General features: G+C 43.3%; 1 protein-coding gene across 1 annotated transcript in view; it reads left to right on the plus strand.

Annotated features, from left to right (window-relative positions):
- LOC110502429 (tetratricopeptide repeat protein 27) overlaps nucleotides 1–23,052 on the plus strand; it is a 105,874-nt gene that overhangs the window by 51,751 nt on the left and 31,071 nt on the right. The window contains 3 exon segments of the mRNA XM_090218047.1: nucleotides 6,035–6,144; nucleotides 11,530–11,625; nucleotides 21,295–21,417. Of these exon segments, the coding sequence (XP_090074173.1) occupies nucleotides 6,035–6,144; nucleotides 11,530–11,625; nucleotides 21,295–21,417 (329 nt within the window).

Raw genomic sequence — 23,052 nt, forward strand, 5'->3', positions numbered from 1 at the left:
GTTATTTTCAAGCATTTCTCAAACAGACTCCCTACTTCCCGTAGGCTGTCTGAACTACTGTCACGCCTATAACCCGGGTCTGTTTTCTTGACCTAGCTTTCTGCTGCTAGGAGGCAAATCAGTACCATGCAGCCAGCTGCGGTGTTAGAACTGCTTTTGAAAAGGTTTGAATTAAGGTAATAAATGACTCAACGTGGGCCGCTGAGCAAGGCCACTCTGTTAAGCGCTTTGAGCTCCTCGACAGTCTTCCCAATGGGCCTGGGGCTCTGGCCTGCTGCTCCACCAGGATTCTCATCTCCGGAGTTTGCAGACAGGTGCTATAGTGTGACGCAGTTGGCCAAGCAAGCCCAGCCAATTAAACACTGCTGGATATTCATTTGAAATGGCACTGCCTCACCATCTAAATCAGTTTGCCATTGCACTTTAACTCAGGACAATGATTAATGTTGTTTCTACCTTCTAGCGGAATGACTACATAATGATGATGATTTACTGTTGCGCTAATGTCCCATTTTGAGTTCCATCGTGACTCGTTTAGCATTTACAAACACATTCGGGATCATGTGAACCTCGTACACAACCTCATACTTCATGCTGCCTTTTTCCTGCATATTTGTTTATTGCTGAATGTCATCTTAATGTGTTGGATTTTAATCAGCCAAATTAGTAGCAAACTCTTATTATATAAATGAAATGTATGGCTAACAAACATACTATTCAAAATAGACTATTCTCTACCAATCATCCTGGTCAAAAACTGTTATAAGCATTTCAGGCAGCTAACCAGTTTTATGTAAAGCACTGTGCCGTTTCACAGGTGTTTCTGATACCGTTACCAAGATGTTATGGTTTAATTATTTTTATTTTTTCTAATATTGTGTGAGAAGGTCATTGAGGCTTAATAACACCAGTGAAACAGTGTTTGGGAGGAATAATGGCTGACCTTTCTCTCCCCTCTCCATATTACTGTACTGCTGACTGATGAGTTTAGAAGCCTGCGAGTATGGATATTGCACAAAGATGGTAAGGGGGGGAGGCCTCTTCATAATGGCCACATTCCACCAAGCTAGCAATAAGATCCCAATCTTAGTCGTGTCAATGCAAGTTCCCTCCATTCTGGAGATCTCAGAATCTTAGGTTTTGATATTAGCATGAAATCCTTATCTGAGATGAGTCAATGGAGACGAAGCTCACCTTGTTTGTCTGATCTTAGGTTGAACAAAAGGAAAGGGGGGGGGGGGGGGTGTCATACTGTAGTAGTCTCCTTTCCAAGGGGAACAGTTGGTTCAGCTAGAGAACTTGGTCCCTTTTTATCTCGGATTTTATCAACCAACATATTGAAAGCTTTCAAAAGTACCGATCTTATCTCGCTCCTACCTTGGTTTTGGGGGAACTCTAAAGAAGAAAGCGTGTTTAAGATGTAAGATTTAGGATGTGGTTATGATCCCATTCCACAATAGTGATTCTGCAATGGGGTAGAGCTTCCGTTTGAGTTTGCCGGATGTTTCTTTTTGTCAACTGTTCTTTAGTGCCACACACACAGAGAGAGACAGAGACAGCTCCTTACGTCAGTTTCAAAAGTGTTTTCCTGATGTCAGCAAATCCGCGGGAGTTATCATCTAGGGCTGGAAATAGGATTTCCTCTGCGTCATTGATAAGTTAGTTAAATCAAAAAAATCCAGATCGTTTTTTTCTTATCTATCTACACAGATGTGTCAGCCTGACTTATCACATCACCGAACTCAAAAAATACAGTCTGCAGTGAAATTCTGACTGGGCCTTGGGCAAGATAGGGTCTGTTTTGCTCAATACCGTTCCCTAGTCCGCCCTCCGCTTCCCACTGAGAGCTTCTGGGAAGGTTTTGGTAAGAGAAGCTAAGTAGTCGAACTGGAAGGGTTGCCATAGTGACATTTGGTATGAGTGGAGGAGGGGTGGGGGACAATGTGGGAGGAGGGGGGGAGGAGGAAAATGTGGGAGGAGGGTGATTCCATCTTAAATTGTTATTTTCTCTCTGGCCCCATAAGAGGAAGTCGATTTGATAGTCATCTCGTAACTTGGCACGGAAGTTAGGAAAGACAAAGAGAGAGGGGAGGCGTCCCATGGGGGCTGTGTCCTAACTTCATCCTCCTCCAAGGCAATCTCTGTCCCCCTGTCAGTACACCACCATACTGATGGGGTGATAATTAGAATTCATAGCTTCTGTTTTCCATACATCACACCACTGTGCTGTTCACCCTTTGGTTACGTGAGATCTTTTTTTTTCTTCCAAATGTAATAACAGTTGGGAGTATTAATGGTATTATTTTACATGATTTTTCACAATGCAAATTGTTGAGAATAATAATAGGCCTTTAATTTCTTACATTCACTGCTGAAATTGAATACATTTGACCGCCAAGATATATTGTGTGTTATAAAATCACGAATGGTGGTCCTCGAGAGCTTTTGACGGTGATTTGGTGGTCCCCGGAATGGAAAAGGGTTGGGAACCGCTGGTCATGTTGCCTTCAGTTTCTATCCCAGGCCTCTGCATTAGTTTGCTACTAATTTGGCTGATTTCTATCAGGTCTCATGTTTAGACATGGCCCACAGGCCAGACAGGATAGCCAGGGGAGAACACGTGTTGACTCTGCTCAGAGGAAGTGAGCTAGTGAAAGAGACAAAATATCCATTGCCTTTGCGGCTAAATATGTAACCCAAAGCTCGTCACACAATGTTTCCGTGTGAAACTTAACTGATCTGCTCCTTTCCTGAAAGGTTATTGCAAGTTGTAGAGTCGAGCACAGAATTGTTTATGTTCTCTAAACAATTACCCTTGAAATTGTGAGGCAAAGACAAAGGAATGTACTGGAAACCCTAAGCCTTACCATCTTTCCTTTCTTACCATCTTTTCTCTTCTCTTTTCAACTCTGACTTGTGCTCCTCTTTGCGCCCTCAAACTATTTGTCTTCACTCTCACAAAGATGAATGTTGGGGGAGGGAGAACGGAGCTGTAATACAGACAACTCCCCAGTAAGCAGAAATCAATGGCAAGGAATTCCTTGATATATTTTTTTTATTGATTTGGTTTGTTTTTGTCAATTTGTTCCCCATATGATGATTTGTTACCAGTGATGGTATTCAATATTTCACATACACAACCTCCTTATAAACCAGACTACATTATATTGCTCCGAGGTGGTGGTGTTCTCAGCTATTTATTTGTCCGTTTGTTAGGATGTCTTTTCTTGAATAAACACTAAGGTAAGGCAGCAACAGGTTTGCTAAACTCAAATCAAACTCTATTTGTCACATGCGCCGAATACAACAAGAGTAGACTTTACCGTGAAATGCTAACTTACGAGCACTTAACCAACAGTGCAGTTCAAGAGGAGTTAAGAAAAATATTTACCAAGCAGACTAAAATAGAAAGTAACATAATAAGAATAACAATAACGAGGCTATATACAGGGGGCACCAGTACCGAGTCAGTGTGCGGGGGTACAGGTTAGTTGAGGTCATTTCTACATGTTGGTGGGGGTGAAGTGACTATGCATAGATGATAAACAGCGAGTAGCAGCAGTGTATAAAAGGGAGGGGGGGGTCAATGTAAATTGCCCGTGGCGATTTTATTTGAGGGCCCTGTGCAAACACTGCTCTCTGAGGTTCCCGTGGCCTTCAGTGTACAGTATGGGACACACCCAGACTATCTGCTAGCTCCCTACCCATCTCTCCTCCTGCGTGGAGGGGGACATCGGCTGGGCGAACAGCACCGGAACCTGATCTCTACATTTACACACCGCCTCCCACTGAGTCAGCCGCTGGCCACTAGTGGTCACATATTCCTAGTGCATGTCTCCTTCACAGTGTAGTATGCAACCAAGTCCATCTGTGATAAGGTCGGACATAAGATGGGGCAAAAAAGTATTTAGTCAGCCACCAATTGTGCAAGTTCTCCCACTTAAAAAGATGAGAGGCCTGTAATTTTCATCATAGGTACACTTCAACTATGACAGAAAATGGGGGGGTGGGGGGGGGGGGGGATTCCAGAAAATCACATTGTAGGATTTTTAATGAATTTATTTGCAAATTATGGTGGAAAATAAGTATTTTTTCAATAACAAAAGTTTATCTCAATACTTTATTATATACCCTTTGTTGGCAATGACAGAGGTCAAACGTTTTCTGTAAGTCTTCACAATGTTTTCACACACTGCTGCTGGTATTTTTGCCCATTCCTCCATGCAGATCTCCTCTAGAGCAGTGATGTTTTGGGGCTGTTGCTGGGCAATACGGACTTTCAACTCCCTCCAAAGATGTTCTATGGGGTTGAGATCTGGAGACTGGCTAGGCCACTCCAGGACCTTGAAATGCTTCTTATGAAGCCACTCCTTCGTTGCCCGGGCAGTGTGTTTGGGATCATTGTCGTGCTGAAAGACCCAGCCACATTTTATCTTCAATGCCCTTGCTGATGGAAGAAGGTTTACACTCAAAATCTCACGATACATGGCCCCATTCATTCTTTCCTTTACACGGATCAGTCGTCTTGGTCCCTTTGCAGAAAAACAGCCCCAAAGCATGATGTTTCCACCCCCATGCTTCACAGTAGGTATGGTGTTCTTTGGATGCAACTCAGCATTCTTTGTCCTCCAAACACGACGAGTTGAGTTTTTATCAAAAAGTTATATTTTGGTTTCATCTGACCATATGACATTCTCTAGCAAACTTCAGACGGGCCTGGACATGTACTGGCTTAAGCAGGGGGACACGTCTGGCACTGCAGGATTTGAGTCCCTGGTGGCGTAGTGTGTTACTGATGGTAGGCTTTGTTACTTTGGTCCCAGCTCTCTGCAGGTCATTCACTAGGTCCCCTCGTGTGGTTCTGGGATTTTTGCTCACCGTTCTTGTGATCATTTTGACCCCACGGGGTGAGATCTTGCGTGGAGCCCCAGATCGAGGGAGATTATTAGTGGTCTTGTATGCCTTCCATTTCCAATAATTGCTCCCACAGTTGATTTCTTCAAACCAAGCTGCTTACCTATTGCAGATTCAGTCTTCCCAGCCTGGTGCAGGTCTACAATTTTGTTTTTGGTGTCCTTTGACAGCTCTTTGGTCTTGGCCATAGTGGAGTTTGGAGTGTGACTGTTTGAGGTTGTGGACAGGTGTCTTTTATACTGATAACAAGTTCAAACAGGTGCCATTAATACAGGTAACGAGTGGAGGACAGAGGAGCCTCTTACAGAAGAAGTTACAGGTCTGTGAGAGCCAGAAATCTTGCTTGTTTGTAGTTGACCAAATACTTATTTTCCACCATAATTTGCAAATAAATTCATTAAAAATCCTACAATGTGATTTTCTGGATTTTTTTTCTTCTCATTTAGTCTGTCATAGTTGAAGTGTACCTATGATGAAAATTACAGGCCTCTAATCTTTTTAAGTGGGAGAACTTGCACAATTGGTGGCTGACTAAATACTTTTTTGCCCCACTGTATATGTGTCAATCAGTAGGCGTGACCTTGGTCCCGAGAGACACATTTTACTGCCGCTCTGGCAGGGAGGGTTCGCGTCTGACTCCACAGTGAGTAATGTGTTTCCTGCGGCAGACAGGAAGTAGGATTCACCTCTTCTGTCCTTGCTCACACAAAACAGACACCCCACACACACACACACACTCCCATGTGAAACTCCAGGACTGTCTACACTCCGCCATCATCGTTGGAGTAAGAGGGCCTATTTAAGTTATATAAGCTGTACTATACCGGCTTTCCAGTAGCTTGATTCTCATGGAAACTCCCGAATCTGTCATAAGAGCGTCCTAATTTTCTGGTTCTAATGCTTTCATCGGCTCTATACAGTAGATTTGAGTTTCCATGTTGAAGATGTCAAACTCATAGCTACGTATTTCTGTACCCTCTACTGTATTATGCCATCACTATCTGAGAGATTTGACTATCCCTTTTATCTGAAATTGATGTCCCTATTGGTCCATGATGAAATGAAATTGAGTGTCTTGAATCTCCATGTCCTTACCGGTCTCTCTACCCTCTCCCTGCAGTGCATCTATCTCAGCCCAAGTTCTGGGCTGTGGTGACGGCGCTGTGTCTAAGGACCAGCTCTTGACGGGTGGAGGGGACCATGATGCAGAGGACCATGATGCAGACACAGGTAAAAGATGAAAGGTCACATAAGAGTTTTGATTCTACGAGATACTCTGACACACTGATGGTGAACGACACTATTGGTAGCCCACAATATCAAGTCTGATTCTGTACATGAATGCACAGAATCAGCCTATATTATTTATAAGGCCATTAATGCTGATCTGTCAAGTGAAGGCACTTGGCATCATACCATTTCCAGGGCTTACATGCACAATTATATACATTCCAAACCTGGATTTACATTTTCTGTAGGTTACATATGTCACATCATTAGCACAACAGTCTGCAAGAACATGTGCTGCATGCCGTCTGAAATCCGCACAGCCAAATCAGTATTCCCACTGAGCTGTGTTTGCGAAAGCACAGGGGCCTTTGAAATAACCCAGCAGAGGACAGACACGCTCCCCCTGTGCCGGGGTTCCTGTACCCGTTTAGGATATTTGTCATGGGTGTCTGTCTGTGAAACCAGCCCACCCTCCTCTCTTCTCCTTTACCAATGTTTCCACACCCCTTTTTTTTGCAGACAGTTTCTCTGACATGCTTATACTTGGTCATGCACAGATGTATGATCTGGGAATAATTTATGCTCTTCTCAGGGCTGCTTTAAACTGATGGGGATGACATCATGTTGTGTGTGCCTGTTGCTCTATCCAGCCCCAGCTTCAGTGCTCCAGGTGTGCAATGAGCTGTCAGTCGCAGCCAGACGAGGTCAGAGTCATAAAGCAGGAGGTTGGGGCCTGGTATAAGACGGTCCGACGTCTGGTATAGAACAGGAGACTCTTAAAGCAGCCAGACACTAGTGCTGCCCCATGGTTTTGTGACATAAAGGAAAGTGAAAGTCTGGTTTCCATCTCCCTAGCATCCCCTCCTAAAATGTTTGCACACGGAGCTCTGCACTCTTATCCCGAAACCTGATTTGACAGACAGGACCTGTAGGGGGGCGAAACAGCTGAGGGAGCCCTCTAGGGAGAGCCGTGTGACAGGCGGGGGGGGGGGGGGGGTTCGGTCATCTAGGGGGGTGGTGGAGTCACCTGTCCATCACTGTGCAAGGAAGACGTCAATCACTCAATGATCCCACCACTGACACCAACCCCATCTGCACCCGGCCCTAATCCCCTGTGAGACAGACATGCTCAATCACCGTTTCTCCCAGAACGCCAGAACCCAAAGAGAGACACATCAGAGCGAGGGTTGACAGGCGGCTCACACGCACCAATGACTGAGAGTTGGAGGGAATGGAGAAAATAAAATAGTTTGCCCTCCTTTGTTTCAAATTTCTTCTCCCCCAGGGTGATGTTTTGACTTAAAATCTCCTTGGCTGCTGAAGGGGGGAAAATGTGGAGGAAATATGTTATGTGTTGAGTTGTTTCATGTCGGAGCAGGAATTATTAACCCCGTCCTGCTCCAATAAGCAACTTGGGCGACTTCTGTGAGGAAGCTGTTAGCTGGGCCCATGGAGATCCGACTGGGTTTTGTTTATCACGATCAAGCTCCTCATTGGGTGGAATACATAGCCGTGGCACTAATGGCTGGCCCCTCAAGGGAATGAGTGATTATAATAAACTGCACTTCCCTGTCTTTGTTGTCTGTCATTTCCACTTCTTATTTCCTGTGTTTGAGAGTGGACACCCAAAGTCCAGATGTAGATTGACCTGAGGGAAGGCTAGGTGAAATTCCCTTCCTATCGTCTGATTGAGTTATCTTTTCTCTTTTAAATGCTTCACTCTCTTCATTTTGTAATGTGACATATACACTGACTGTACAAAATATTAAGAATACCTTCCTTACATTGAGTTTCACCCCTTCCCTTTTGCCCTCAGAACAGCCTCAGTTCGTCGGGGCACACTTTACAAGGTGTCCAAACGTTCAACAGGGATGCTGGCCCATGTACACTCCAATGCTCCATGGAAAGGGCAAGCGTTCTTAATGTAGACTGTATATCCAGGAAGAAAATGTGCTATTTCAGTATGAGGTTCCTTGTAATTCTATCACAGCCAATAACTTAATTAATGACAGTCTATTACTCTCCTATCAGAGACTTGTAGACATTGAAAAGCCCAGGATCTTTTACCAGACAGGTTTTACTGTTCTTAGTCCACTCAGGCTATTTCTTATTTTATTAAGGCAGTAGTGGTGTAAACATATAAGTAAACGTATAATATGCAGTCTGTTTACTTTTATTTTGTTCCATAATTAGGTATTTGTTTTCAAAAAGGTCATAAGCGAACAGCAGTGGTGAGTACTTTGACATATGTAGCTGGAGGACATTCCTAGCAATTGTCCTTATTTAGTTTAACAGAACTTGTTCCAAATTAACAAGTGTATTAAAAGTACACTGGTCTTATTCTTCTTATTCTTATTTGTTTATTTTTATTTTACTTTTACCCCATTTATTTCCCCCAATTTCGTGGTATCCAATTGGTAGTTACAGTCTTGTCTCATCGCTGCAACTCCCGTATGAACTCGTGGCGACGGTCGAGAGCCGTGCGTGCTCTGAAACACAACCCAGTCAAGCCGCACTGCTTCTTGACACAATGCCCGCTTAACCCGGAAGCATGCCGCGCCAATGTGTCGGAGGAAACACCTGGCGACCGTGTCAGCGTGCATTGCGCCCGGCCCACCACAGGTGTCGCTAGAGCGCGATGGGACAAGGACATCCCTGCTGGCCAAACCCTCCCATAACCCGTGCAACGCTAAGCCAATTGTGCACTGCCCCATGGGTCTCCCGGTCGTGGCTGCGACAGAGCCTGGACTCTAACCAGGATCTCTAGTGGCACAGCTAGCACTGCGATGCAGTGCCTTAAACCACTCGGGAGGCGCACTGGTCTTATTCTGAATGTGTAAACGTAATATTTCTGCAACCTGTCAGATGGGATGTTTTCCTTCCTTGTGCAGTTGTATAAAATCAGTATTTTCTGGCTTACTGTATACTCATTTAATATACTTTCCATTACAACCACCATCTGCTATAATTGTGTTCACAGAGCAACTAATAACTCAGTTCAGTGAATCTGGATGTTTTTACTCACCAATCTTCTCTGAACCACTCCCCAGTAGCCTGTGGCTCTTTCTGTAGGGTCTCTGGTCTACCGGAGCTCACCACATACCAACCCCGTTTGTGCTTTGAAGCTATCCACTGGCCGTGGTTGAAACAAAATTAGTTATTAGTCATCCGCAGTCTGCTTTCAAACAAACCTTGCTTGCCATTAAGGGAAACCGATTGCACCAAGCCAACTGGAAATTGAATTTCTAGATGAGGTTGATGTTCATCGCTAAGAACCGTCCTCACTCTCCTTTCAAACTGTAGCTGGAATTTCCCTCCAACTGCTGGTTGTGTTGTGAGACTAGTTATCAGTTCTTTCACACCTGTCAACATAGGTTTTATTCTCTGCCTTTCTACCCTCTGACATGACATTGTTCAGTCCACACTTTCGCTGAAATGCTAGCAGATATTGGTCTGTGGATGCTTGACATATCCCATTTTGGGGGATGGTTGAATGTGCAGAGGAAGTATTTCATCCTGGAGCATCAAAGTCTTTTAAGCAAAGAGCTCTATCCTTTAATTGTGACAGCTGGATCGGCTTTGCCTTCATGAATTCCTCTTCTGAGCATTGCTGTAAGATTGTCAAACCTCCAACAGATGACATGGCACAGGATTTACACCGACACTTCTCCGATATACCCCAAAAAGGTAGTACCGGTTTTTGACAATGATGATAACAGCCTTGTTTTTTTTGCACAGCCGTGTAAGTCACTTGGATGTGTGCTACCTTTTTTCATCTTACATCTAATTATTTTTATTGGGAAACAAAAGTCCTCAGGAATTTATTTGTAGGTTTTATAAAGAACAGAACCCAGCTGCATGCGTTATCAAATTAGAGCACCAACAAAGTTAGAGCAAGGAATAATGGTAATTTTCTCTCGTTGGTTTTGTGCTTCGTTTCTCTGTAGCAAAAGAGAGCACTTACATTGATCTGGAAGACTGGAAGCTTGCTCTCAAACAAGTGCAAAGGCTGTTTGTTTTGGCATGAATAGACACACAGCCCCATTTTAAATTCCTCATTCTGTTGCATTCTTACAGTTTTCGTCTTGCACTTGCTGTGTGCCTGCTCCCACTCTGCAGGCTGCCTGTTTTGACACACTGTGTCACTTTCTCTGACAGTGTCAGAGACTTGTTTTAAATGGAAAGATGGACTCTTAACGGTTGACCGGGCCCACTCATTTGTAGACTAGGTTTGTTTAGATGTTACCAGATACATGCATCTCTTATTGGTAAAGACAACTTTGCCAACCACCCATTAAACTGACCGAGACAAAAGATGAACATTGATGAAAATCATTTGGGCAGTAATGGTCTTTGAGGAATCAAGATCAGCGTTCATCGGAAGCCGTGCCGGTTTGACGTCAACACTTGGACAGGGCATTGGATTTGTCTTTCAGAGTTATTAAAAAATCTAAAAGGAAGGGGTGCTTTTTATCCCCCGCCCTCCTGATTGTGTTGGTGTCTCTGTGTCTAGATTTTGGTGTTTTTATTTGTGTCCGTCAGTGTCCCCAGAAAATGCAATCACCATGACTCACCTCTGGATTTTCTTCATCCCAGACAGTAAAATACTGTATCTCCTGAATCACTCTTAAACAATGTCCTCTTCATTTCCTATACAAGGAGCCCAATCACATCCAAGCTGCCCAACTCCATCCACTTCTTATAATTAAGCACTTTATCCTGGGCAGTCGGGATCCAAATCTCATTACAGGAGACTGGGCCCTGTCCACGTCCCACTGATAACACCACCCAACCGAGCCATAACAACAGGACTGAGGTTTATGTGCCATGGTATAGGATCTTCGAATTCAGATATTAAGAAACCATCTCATCGTTGTTAAATACTTAGGTGTGAGTCGAGACCCAATTTAGACACAGACAAAATATCTCCTATCCAATAGCAGGCAGAATTGTTGCTCTGCATAACGACCCACTGATAAAGTGACTTGACTCGCCAGAGGAGTCTCGTGAATGAGACGATAACAATTGGATAGCAGTCAGCTGTGGCTCATTTGGCACAGCTGTGAGAGAATTATGTTTACTGTTTATGCCTTGTCTTCCTGGATGCCCTCAGCATGTGTTCATGGAGTACCTAACGTCCCCTTGCCATTGTCAAACCGGTCAACACAACAGCGATTGAGACAGAAGAAGGATCTAAACCAGGGTTGCCCACGCTGTCAATGCTTGTCTACACCTGCTTCACCCACATCTCAATCAATTAGTACATTACAATTTGCTCTTGACTTGCTCTACCAACTTTGCAGTTTAAATTAATTTCATTTATTATTAGCACTTTGCCTGGGTATGACTGTCTAGTTGATGTTGGTTTTCTCTCCTCTCTTCCAGACTATAGTGGATTGCTTTGAGGAGAAGAGCTGTCCTGTGACTCAGCGTCTGAAACTCTTCTACTGCTGCCAGGCTCCTCCCAGGTGGGCTGTCCAGGTAACACCCCCTCATTAGACCGTCACCGCTGATTGGGTTTCTGATTTATGCTGATTGACTTTGAACTGATTTTGTTCCACTGTGAATGTTAACTTCCTGTTGAGGGCCGACTCACTCTAACTGAGGTACCACACAGCAATGTCTTTCATCAAAGCTTTGACTTATGACTTGACCCATTCTAAGTCATGGCCATGATTTAAAAATAAACATATGTGTCAGGTTTATATGAGTGATCCCTAAGTCAGGAGAAAAGGATGGGATCCATCCGCTGGGCGGTGGGGGAGACTGTCTTTGAACTCCTACACATTTGAACAAGGATGCTGGGCCTTGCTCCGGTGTTGTAACTGTGTCCTCTTGACCTCCTGCCCGAGGTCCACTAACGCCTTGTCCTCAGAGGAGTCTCATCCATCACCACAGGGCTGGTCATATGTGAGTAGGTAGTGCGTCAGAGCCCTGATCTAATCTGGACAATAAGACAATATATCTGTCAGGCTCAAGCTCTGTGTCAGCGCAGGCTGCTTTCAAGCCAAAGGCCACCTGATGGCCGCCTCCACTCTAGGATGGCCACTAAAACAGTACACCTATGTCCTTCATCATCTACCAGACAGCCCCTCAGCGTAGGAGCTACACCAACCAGGTAGTTTATATATGGTGATGCAAGTAAGGCTCATCTGTTTTTCTCTGTGTACATATTTTGGGAGATGAGTGAGTGAGTATTTTTGTTAGTCCATATTTGTAGCTTTCAGAAAGATGATTTGTCAACCGTGGATGTTTATTTTGTGTTGTATTTTGTGTTGACTATGCCATTCCTGGCACATAGTCAGTTTATTCTTCCTCTTACTACAAAGAAATGACAGCGTCTGGCAGCTAAGGTGTTTTGAGCAGTGATATTTGCTTACATGTTCAGCTGGTTGGAAAGGTTTCCCCTTTTTAATTAGATATTTGCTGTTGTCTAAAGCCAATGCTCCTCAATACAATCAGTCAATACAATGTTTACCTAGGCAGAGTGGGAGACCCACAAACAGACATAAAGTGGGGGAGAGGTAGATTGACAGGGACTGCCCAACAGATGAGGGAGGAAGAGATATGGAGAGGGAGATTGACAGGGACTGCCCAACAGATGAGGGAGGAAGAGATATGGAGAGGGAGATTGACAGGGACTGCCCAACAGATGAGGGAGGAAGAGATATGGAGAAGGAGATTGACAGGGACTGCCCAACAGATGAGGGAGGAAGAGATATGGAGAAGGAGATTGACAGGGACTGCCCAACAGATGAGGGAAGAAGAGATATGGAGAAGGAGATTGACAGGGACTGCCCAACAGATGAGGGAGGAAGAGATATGGAGAAGGAGATTGACAGTGACTGCCCAACAGATGAGGGAGGAAGAGATATGGAGAGGGAGATTGACAGGGACTGCCCAACAGATGAGGGAGGAAGAGATATGGAGAAGGAGATTGACAGGGACTGCCCAACAGATGAGGGAGGAAGAGATATGGAGAAGGAGATTGACAGGGACTGCCCAACAGATGAGGGAGGAAGAGATATGGAGAGGGAGATTGACAGGGACTGCCCAACAGATGAGGGAGGGAGAGATATGGAGAAGGAGATTGACAGGGACTGCCCAACAGATGAGGGAGGGAGAGATATGGAGAAGGAGATTGACAGGGACTGCCCAACAGATGAGGGAGGGAGAGATATGGAGGAGGAGATTGACAGGGACTGCCCAACAGATGAGGGAGGAAGAGATATGGAGAAGGAGATTGACAGGGACTGCCCAACAGATGAGGGAGGAAGAGATATGGAGAGGGAGATTGACAGGGACTGCCCAACAGATGAGGGAGGAAGAGATATGGAGAAGGAGATTGACAGGGACTGCCCAACAGATGAGGGAGGAAGAGATATGGAGAAGGAGATTGACAGGGACTGCCCAACAGATGAGGGAGGAAGAGATATGGAGAGGGAGATTGAGGGAGAGAGTGTAAAAGAGGATACATAGCCCAGGCTCCATGTAACAGCAGCAAACAGCAATAAAGAAAAAAATTGAAGGCACCCTTTTATTTCCGCCTGGGGAATTGAAAGTGCAAGCAAGGCAGAGAATCGTGGGGCTTTGATTGTGCATTTTCTCCTCAGCAAGAGACATGTAACTATGGCCATGCCTGCTCACAGAGGAGCTGTGTTGGGAGAGGAGGGACAGGGAGATGGGTTCTGATATCCGATATTGTAGGTCAGGGTTCCCCAACTCTCGTTTGCTGTTCGCAGTGATTTTATCTGATCTCCCAAGTTTTCTGAGCAAAAATACATTTTGTTTTATTGTTGAACATAATGTAAAAACACCAGCAAATCAGCTTCTGAGTGATTTTAATTTCGGAAATCTGTTCCAAAGTATTCCCACGCATAATAGAGAGATGTGATCGTCAGGGTGGAAAATTAACTTTTTGGTCCACCAGCCACTGTGGTAGGTAGATTAAAAAATCTACCATGCCCTGGGCTCGTGAAGCGCTACTGGAGCTAAATCGGAGCGGGCGAAAAAGCCGACACTCCAGCCTCCAGTCAAATTAGGCACCCTCATACTTTGGCCTGTGTGCGTAGTGTTGTGTCTTTACTATCATTAAATTGAAGACTTAGTTTTATCAAAGATTCTCTGTAATTAGTATTACGCGATTAGACTGATTAATCATGTAACCGTAATTAACTAGGAAGTCGGGGCACCAAGGAAAATATTCAGATTACAAGGTTATAATTTCCCAATATAACCTTTCAGATATTGTCATATCTGATCCATAGTCTTCTGATTAATTAATTATTTACTTTACCTCACGTTAGACTCATTCCAAACGTCGCAAATTGTTGGTTATCTGCACGAACCCAGTCTTCACTATGAGTCATCCATACATCAATTGTCTTAAATCATTTATTTATTACTAACTAAGTAATTCACAGAAATGCATAAACAAAACAACAAAGTAAATATGGTTACAAGAAATGATAGGAGAATGTGCCCTAGTGGGCTAAACCGGCATCGCGGCTTGGTGGACACAACGGGGAGTATAGGTCAGCTGAGAAGTCACTACAGAGTTGATAATTATAACAATTGAAATGCTAATCCTTTGCACATGAACGCTCACTCATTCGGGAACAATTGAAATCAATATATATATTTACGCTCAGTCTGTCGTCTTGATTGCTGGTGAAAAGTTTGTTTCCTCTCTCCTCTCTCTCTCTCGCTCTCTCTCTCTCTCTCTCTCTCTCTCGTGGTTAGAATGGATTGTTCAGAGTGACATTCGTTATAGAATGGAGACTAGCTGCAGACTAGTAATTAATATCAAAGACTTGTTCTTATTCTGTCGGTATCGATAGTCTAAGAGTTTAAACACGTGGTATGGTTAGAAGATTCAGCAATGGTCTGCAACCTTTGTACTCCCGTGATTGAGAGAAACATGGTCTGGTGATAATTTCTCAAAGTTGGGTTTTATTCGGAATTGCAGAAAAGGGCTGTCCCAGGATGCCTGACCCTAACTGGGCTCAGGGGCGGTCCTCTGATTTAGTTAAACTCAAAAGGGAATTGGAATTTCCTTCATTAAACAGTCCAAAATCACATTGTAAATTTGTGTAAACAGTATCATACTCACTCATTCATCTTATACAACAATTAGATGTAAACCTCATATCTGAGGCTATTATATAAACAGCGTTATGGTAATGTGGCCACACCGTCTCCCATGAACTTCCCCAAGTTGTAACAAACGGACCAGTTCCCTAGCTGGATTCTTCACCGATCTTTTATACTTTCTCCGGAACATGAAATTTGTTCGGACCTCAAGTTCTGTGAGGTGGAAGAAACTCCTTTGTTCTCTATGAAAATTGAGACTCACTCTCTCTTATACTGTGTGGCCATGTGGCAGGGTCTTCTCCTCAGGAATTTATGACCCCTCTCTGAACACAGCAGCCTAGTTGAAGGAGGAAAGGGGGAGGCACGGAGAGGGGGATGGGGCTTGCTGTACCCAAAGAGGGTACGTCATGACAGTAGTTAATAAGGTTGAGTAAGTAAACAATTTGTCCACAAATCTACCCACATGTCTGCAAATAGTTTATGATAAGCAAATACTATAATGCAGTTATTTTGTTAGATACTTTTCCCTCTTAGCTAAAATTGTGTTGGAAAAAATGTGATTTACTAGCCGTTCTGCCCGAACAATGGTATCCCTACTCTCCCTATCCCCCAGCAGTATTCAGATTTGCTTGATTAATTACCTCAGCTGGCCCTTAGCGCTGTCCGCCGCTGGTAAACAAACCCGCCCCAGTTACGTTTCACTCCTTGCTCTTTAACTGTTTACTCTCGTGGGAATTGGCCTATATGGACAGGGCTAAATTGAAATGTTTCTTACAGAAGACCTATAAAAAACATATGCATAACCATGGTAGCAATTGAAAGGGAACAGTTTCAAGGGTTATGGGACAATTAGGTGAGGAAACAATAGTTCAGCTGACACAAGACTGAATCCAAACATTACACTATTGATTTTGTGAAATTTACATTCATTAGCTGGGCAGGGATGCAGAGATTTAAATTAGGCCTAAAGATTTTAAGGCAAAATAACCCTATCAAAATGAAAATCTCCTTAAGAGGTAATATGTCAGGCATGTTGGGTCAAAATGTATGGTAGCCTATTGTATAGATAATATAACGAAAATTAACATAACTTTTAAGAGATCAGATTTTTAGTTTGAAAAGACTTTGCTACAATGGCACACTTGGCCAGCTACCCACCTCGGTTCTGTTAGCATGTGCGCATGGTACACCATCATTCTTTCGGATAAGTGATTCTTTAGTTGTGGACACTGTAAATAGTTTATTTTGTTAGATCTCCCTATTAGCTAAACATAGTTTATTTTACACAATTGCTGTCGTGCTAGCTGTTCGGTCCAAATATGGCATTGAATCATGGGGATTTGTTGCACTATGCAGATGTTGCCTCACTCCGAGGCACGTTTTGCTAGGCAAACCCCCTGGTACTTGCTACCAAATGTTTGTTCCAAGAAACTAAATAAATACTGCACTCTGACACACAAAATATCTTTGCTAGGTTCATGATAGTGTTAGATAAGGCAAGGAAAGTGAATTTCAGAATGTGATATAGTTTTATTGGGATTTGCAGCTGTTGTTGGTAAGTAATGAATCTGCTAGCTTCTGACATAAATTAATCATCCTTTTTAAGGAGAGACTTGTAAAAATTCATAACAATAGTCTCCCTCCTTTCCCAACCCCCCAGCAGTATTCAGATTTGGCTCATTAATTACCTCAGCTGACCCTTAGTGCTGTCTGCCGCGGGTAAACAAACCCGCCCTAGTTACGTCACGACCATGCTCTTTAACCCTTTCACTCGTGGGAATTGGCCTATATGGATGGGGCTACATTTAAATGTTTCCTACTGAATAAATATGAAAATGCATAACCATGGTAGCAATTGAAAGGGAATAGTTTTGAGATTATGAGGAAATGATTAGACCAAAGGTGAGGACACAACAATTCACAAGACTGAATCCAAACATTACACTATTGGTTTTGTGAATTTTACATTTACTGTACTATTCGCTGCATTTATTGACAATGAAATCTGAAAATACTCTGGATACATTCAGTAACATGATAAGAATATTTCTGGAAAATGTACTGTAGGTGCAACATAAGACAAAAAAATGACAAGGGTTTGAGTGAGAGGACTAACTGGTGTCTCCAAGTGGTCACACACATCTCCAAAGTGTTCGAAGTTCCTAACTTCCTAACAAACGTCTATCTGTGCTGTTGAGGAACTAGATCAAGCACACTTGTAATGGAACACAACCCTGCATCCCCGCCCTCACACAAACACTGTTTTTTTTTTTTCGCTATCCAAAAACAGCCCATTGTGAATCACAGTCTGGGTCTGGTGGGCATCATTTCTGTTCTATAACAGATGGTCATTTTGGTGCTCATAGAAAGGAGTGCATCAGGTGTGTGTGCCGCGGCAAATGTTCTTCACAATAGATCCACAGCCTCATTCTGTTCAGAACAAGCAAGGGTATGACGCCATGGGCAGATTGGCCATCTGGCAATTCTGGAAAATACCAGAAGAGCCGGACCATCTTTTATTGATGTTGGCTGGTCGATGAAAATGTATGATAAAACAAAAAACATATACTGTGTAAATATATACCCTGAGTATACCAAACATTACGAACACCTTCCTCATATTGAGTTGCACCCCACTGCCCAGAACAGGCTCAATTTGTCGGGGCATGGACTCTACAAGATGTCAAAAGCATTCCACAGGGATGCTGGCCCATGTTGACTCAAATGCTTCCCACAGTTGTGGTAAGTTGGCTGTATGTCCTTTGGCTGGTGGACCATTCTTAATACACACGGGAAACTGTTCAGCGGGAAAAACCCAGCAGCATTGCAGTTCTTGACACAAATCAAATCAAACTTTATTTGTCACATGCGCCGAATACAACAGGTGTAAACCTTACCGTGAAATTCTTACTTACAAGCCCTCAACCAACAATGCAATCCAAGAAAGAGTTAAGAAAATATTTACCAAATAAACTAAAGTTTAAAAAAAGTAACACAATAAAATAACAAGGCTATATTCAGGGGGTAACCTATGTCCTCCCCTTCATCTACACTACACCAACCCTTTCTCACTTTGAGTCAACATGCAAGCCGAGCTTTACCGTTCATTAATTTTTTATTTTTTACATTACTTAAAAAACATAAGCATATGCAACATTAACCAATTGAAAAACAGTTTTGTAGCAATAAGGTTTGTTCAGTAGGTTATAGGCCCAATACATTATCACTGCATATTGGCTATGCTTGAATTGCCCTGCCAATGTTCTTCTCAGACCATTTTGAAAAGTATATGATCGCACTGGTAAAGGATCATTTATTCTATTACTTGTGAGCATAATAATTATATGATTATTTTTTACTGGACTGATGCCGCATGCACAAATTCATGTTACTCCTATTACCAGAGAAAGTGAAATATTCCTCTATGAAAAAACACACACCGCTCATAACAACAACGCAACCTTATCGAAACACTTTGCTATTCTCATTCATTGCAACTGCAGTGGAAGTAGAAAAAACACATTTTATGGCTCATAAAAGTGTTGACACTGCTGAATAACAACTCAATCATGAACTCACTCGTAAAAACAGCAGCTCTCTGCTTTATTCGTTGAGTTTCTGGTGCCTGGTTTTAAGTTTTGAAATCTCACAGTATCAGCTTTTCTGTGCATTCAAGGTTTCTTTTTAATCTATGGCTCGAGGAAACCATTCAGACATAGTGATCTGAGCTATCGGATTGGCCAGCGGTAGGCCTATACGACAGGAAAAGGAGGGCCGAGCACGCCCCCATTTTCATCGATGGGGCTGTAGTGGAGCAGGTTGAGAGATTCAAGATCCTTGGTGTCCACATCACCAACAAACTATCATGGCACAAACACACCAAGACAGTCGTGAAGGGGGCATGACAACACCTTTCCCCCTCAGGAGACTGAATAGATTTGGCATGGGTCCTCAGATCCAGTTCTACAGATGCACCATCAAGAGCACCTAACTGGTTGCATCACCGCCTGGTATGGCAACTGCTCGGCCTCCGACCGCAAGGCGTTAAGAGGATAGTGCCCAGTACATCACTGGGACCGAGCTTCCTGCCATCCAGGACCTCTATACCAGGCAGTGTCAGAGGAAGGGCCTACAAATTGCCAAAGTCTCCGGCCACCATAGTCATTGACTGTTCTCTCTGCTACTGCACGGCAAGTGGTACCGTAGCGCTAAGTCTAGGTCCAAAAGGCTTCTTAACATCTTCTACCCCCAAGCCATAACACTGCTGACCAGCTAATCAAATGGCTACCCTGACCTTTTGCATTGACACCCCCCCCCCCCCTACGCTGCTACTACTCGCTATTTATTATCTATGCATAGTCACAAATTACCTCAACAAACCTGTACCGCCACACATTGTACCGGTACCCCCTGTATGTAGCCTCATTGTTTTATTGAAAATTATTCAAAATGGGGACACTTTGCCTACCCTGCGCTAGGGCTGCTAAATGAATGCAAGAGGAGTGGCACAATTTCGTGCATCGCAGGACAAGCTCGTTAACCTAGTAATATCATCAACCATGTGTAGTTAACTAGTGATTATGTAAAGATTGATTGTTTTTTATAAGATAAGTTTAATGCTAGTTAGCAACTTACCTTGGCTCCTTGCTGCACTCGCATACAGGTGGTCAGCCTGCCACGCAGTTTCCTCGTGGAATGCAATGTAATCGGCGTCCAAAAATGACGATTACCGATTGTTATGAAAACTTGACATCGGCCCTAATTAATCGGTCAACCTCTGGTCTGGAGGGAACCTGGCACCATCCCTACGGTGATGCATGATGGTAGCAGCATCATGCTGTGGGGATGTTTTTGCAAATATGGCCCCCCGGCCAAAACCTGTTTTCGCTTTGTCATTATGGGGCATTGTGTGTAGATTGATGTGGGGGAAAATGTAATACATTTTAGAATAAGGCTGTAAATGTGGAAAATGGGAAGGGGTCTGAATACTTTTCAAATGCACTGTAGGATGTGTTTGGAAAAATAAATGTTTAAACATTTCGACCTATCGATTGGTCGAAAGAACAGACAATTCTTGGTCGACCAAGATAATTTTTTGTTGTTGTCGGGAACAGCCCTAATGTCTTATCATCATCTTGGGCAAATTGATGAATGTTCTAATAAATTCAATACATTTAGTTCATTTCCTACTAAGTTCAAAAAGTTCCCAAACTGGAGATTTTAAATGATGATTGAGGATCCTCCAATTATGGTTTGTCCACCCCAGCACTCGCCTTCGTACAGAACTACTTTCCAGCTGCACCTCAAAAGGATAGTTTGAAATGCGGCAATTAAGATTTGAATTTTGATTACTATGTATGCATAGGCTCTTGTTGTTTTAACGGAATAGCCTACACTGTTCTTTCAGCTTAGATTTACTCAGATTTACATACAACACAGTGTAGCCATAGCCTACAGGCCTAGTGCTTACATTTTTGTGTATTCATTCGGGTTCACAGTGCAGACCCAACCCTTTATACGCCTCATTTCTACTGGTGTGGTTGTTTTAAAGGTTCAGTGCAGTGAAAAACATGATTTTGCTGTGTTTTAAATACTGTATTTCCACACTGAGGTTGGAGTAATACTGTGAAATTGTGAAAATGATGATGATGCCATTTTTGTGTAAGAGCTGAAATTTCAGCTTGTTTTGTTGGGATGGAGTTTTGGTCTGTCTGGTGACATCACCAGTCGGGAAATGTGTTAATAGACCAATAAGAAAGAGTTCCAAACCAAAGAGTTCCAAACCTTTCTGCCAATAACAGCTAGTTTTCAGTTTTCCCCTCCCCACTCAGACCACTCCCAGACAGTCCTAGCATAATTATTGCTTGACAAATTGCTCTTTGCTAAGAAGCTATTTTTGTTTCCTTTTAACCAAATTTACTTAAAGCCAATCACAAGAAGGTACTTAAATGTTACCAAGAAATAATTTGATAGTGAGGTAAAAATGGCAGCATTGGACCTTCAAAACCTAGTTGTGCTATCCCATGTCTGAACAGCTCTCCTATCTCCCATCTCCAGAAGCAGCTGGCCAACCTGCTGACAGACCTGGGCTGCACCAGCTCAGCCCTGCTAATCTACGAGAAGCTGGAGCTGTGGGAGGATGCTGTCATCTGCCTGGAGAGGATGGGCCAACATGGCAAGGTACAACACAGCCATTATAACCACCAGAAAAACGGTGACTTCCCTTCTCAGGCGCATTTAATACTCATTGCTTTACACAACAGTCAAAGGACATTCTTCGTACTAAACATGGGCACCATCACCACACAAAACACTCAAGAGAGAAGCTCATCTTGCCCACACTGGAAGAACAGTGAATATCACCGCTCTTTCCATCTACCCTGTTACCTAGCTATCTCGCTCTGCTCCCTACTCCCTCCTTCTCTCGCCCCCCGTCTATCTGTCTGTCTGTCTTTAGTGCGCACCTGTTTATGCACTCATTTGTGTTCTCGGGCATTCCAGCTGTCAGACGAATCAGTCCCAGGGAGATCTGGCTCTGTGTCTCTGGCGTTATTATTAACCTGTCTGGCCCCCAGGGCCCCCCTGGGACTCACACACTCCCAGATAGACAGAAATATAGCATGTTTGGGTTGGATCACTCTCTGAGTCCCCCTATCCTTCAGTCAGTGTCCTCTTGGTGGCGCTGATTTGAACGTTCTCTTTTATCTCTTGATGGTGAAACAACAGGCTGTGGAAATACAGGTCACAAGGGTAGCCGGCAGAACCAATGGCATTGGTTTTAGACTGTTTTCCACAGAGGCAGACAGTAAAGAATCAAAGATGTGGACATATGGCAGCTGTTTGTTTTTGTTGGTCCTCCTTTTTGATAGCGGATCGTTTTCATTTTCTTTTCTTTTTTGCTGGAAAAGTCTCAATGTTTACACAGGTGTTTTTTGTTGTTGTTTTTTTTCTCGCCCAACCTGCAAGGGCTCTCGGTCAGAATTGACTGAGGTAATAAAGCAGAGCAAGAATAAAGAGTCAGAGGTTAGGCAACCTCCTCTGTCAGACGATGTTCTGTCACGTCCTAGCAGAATGGTGGCGTGCCACACCAGGTAGAGGTCGAACTATTAGGATTTTTCAACGCCGATACCGATTTATTGGAGGACCAAAAAAATATAAACAGTGGGGCAAAAAAGTATTTAGTCAGCCACCAATTGTGCAAGTTCTCCCACTTAAAAAGATGAGAGAGGCCTGTAATTTTCATATGCAGTTTTAAAAAATATGTAGTGTGTATTGATTTTAAGAAAGACATTGATGTTTATGGTTAAGTACATTGGTGCAACGATTGTGCTTTTTTTCGCGAATGTGCTTTTGTCAAATTATTACCCATTTGGCGAAGTAGGCTGTGATTCGATGATATGTTAACAGGCACCGCATTGATTATATGCAACGCTGGACAAACTACTTAAACTAGTAATATCATCAACCATGTGTAGTTACAGTGCCTTGCGAAAGTATTCGGCCCCCTTGAACTTTGCGACCTTTTGCCACATTTCAGGCTTCAAACATAAAGATAAGATGTGCAAAACTGATAGAGACATACCCCAAGCGACTTACAGCTGTAATCGCAGCAAAAGGTGGCGCTACAAAGTATTAACTTAAGGGGGCTGAATAATTTTGCACGCCCAATTTTTCAGTTTTTGATTTGTTAAAAAAGTTTGAAATATCCAATAAATGTCGTTCCACTTCATGATTGTGTCCCACTTGTTGTTGATTCTTCACAAAAAAATACAGTGATATATCTTTATGTTTGAAGCCTGAAATGTGGCAAAAGGT

The sequence above is a fragment of the Oncorhynchus mykiss genome, chromosome 23 (genome assembly GCF_057628025.1).
Source record: "Oncorhynchus mykiss isolate SJ-2025 chromosome 23, ASM5762802v1, whole genome shotgun sequence".
In the NCBI taxonomy this organism is placed as follows: domain Eukaryota; kingdom Metazoa; phylum Chordata; class Actinopteri; order Salmoniformes; family Salmonidae; genus Oncorhynchus; species Oncorhynchus mykiss.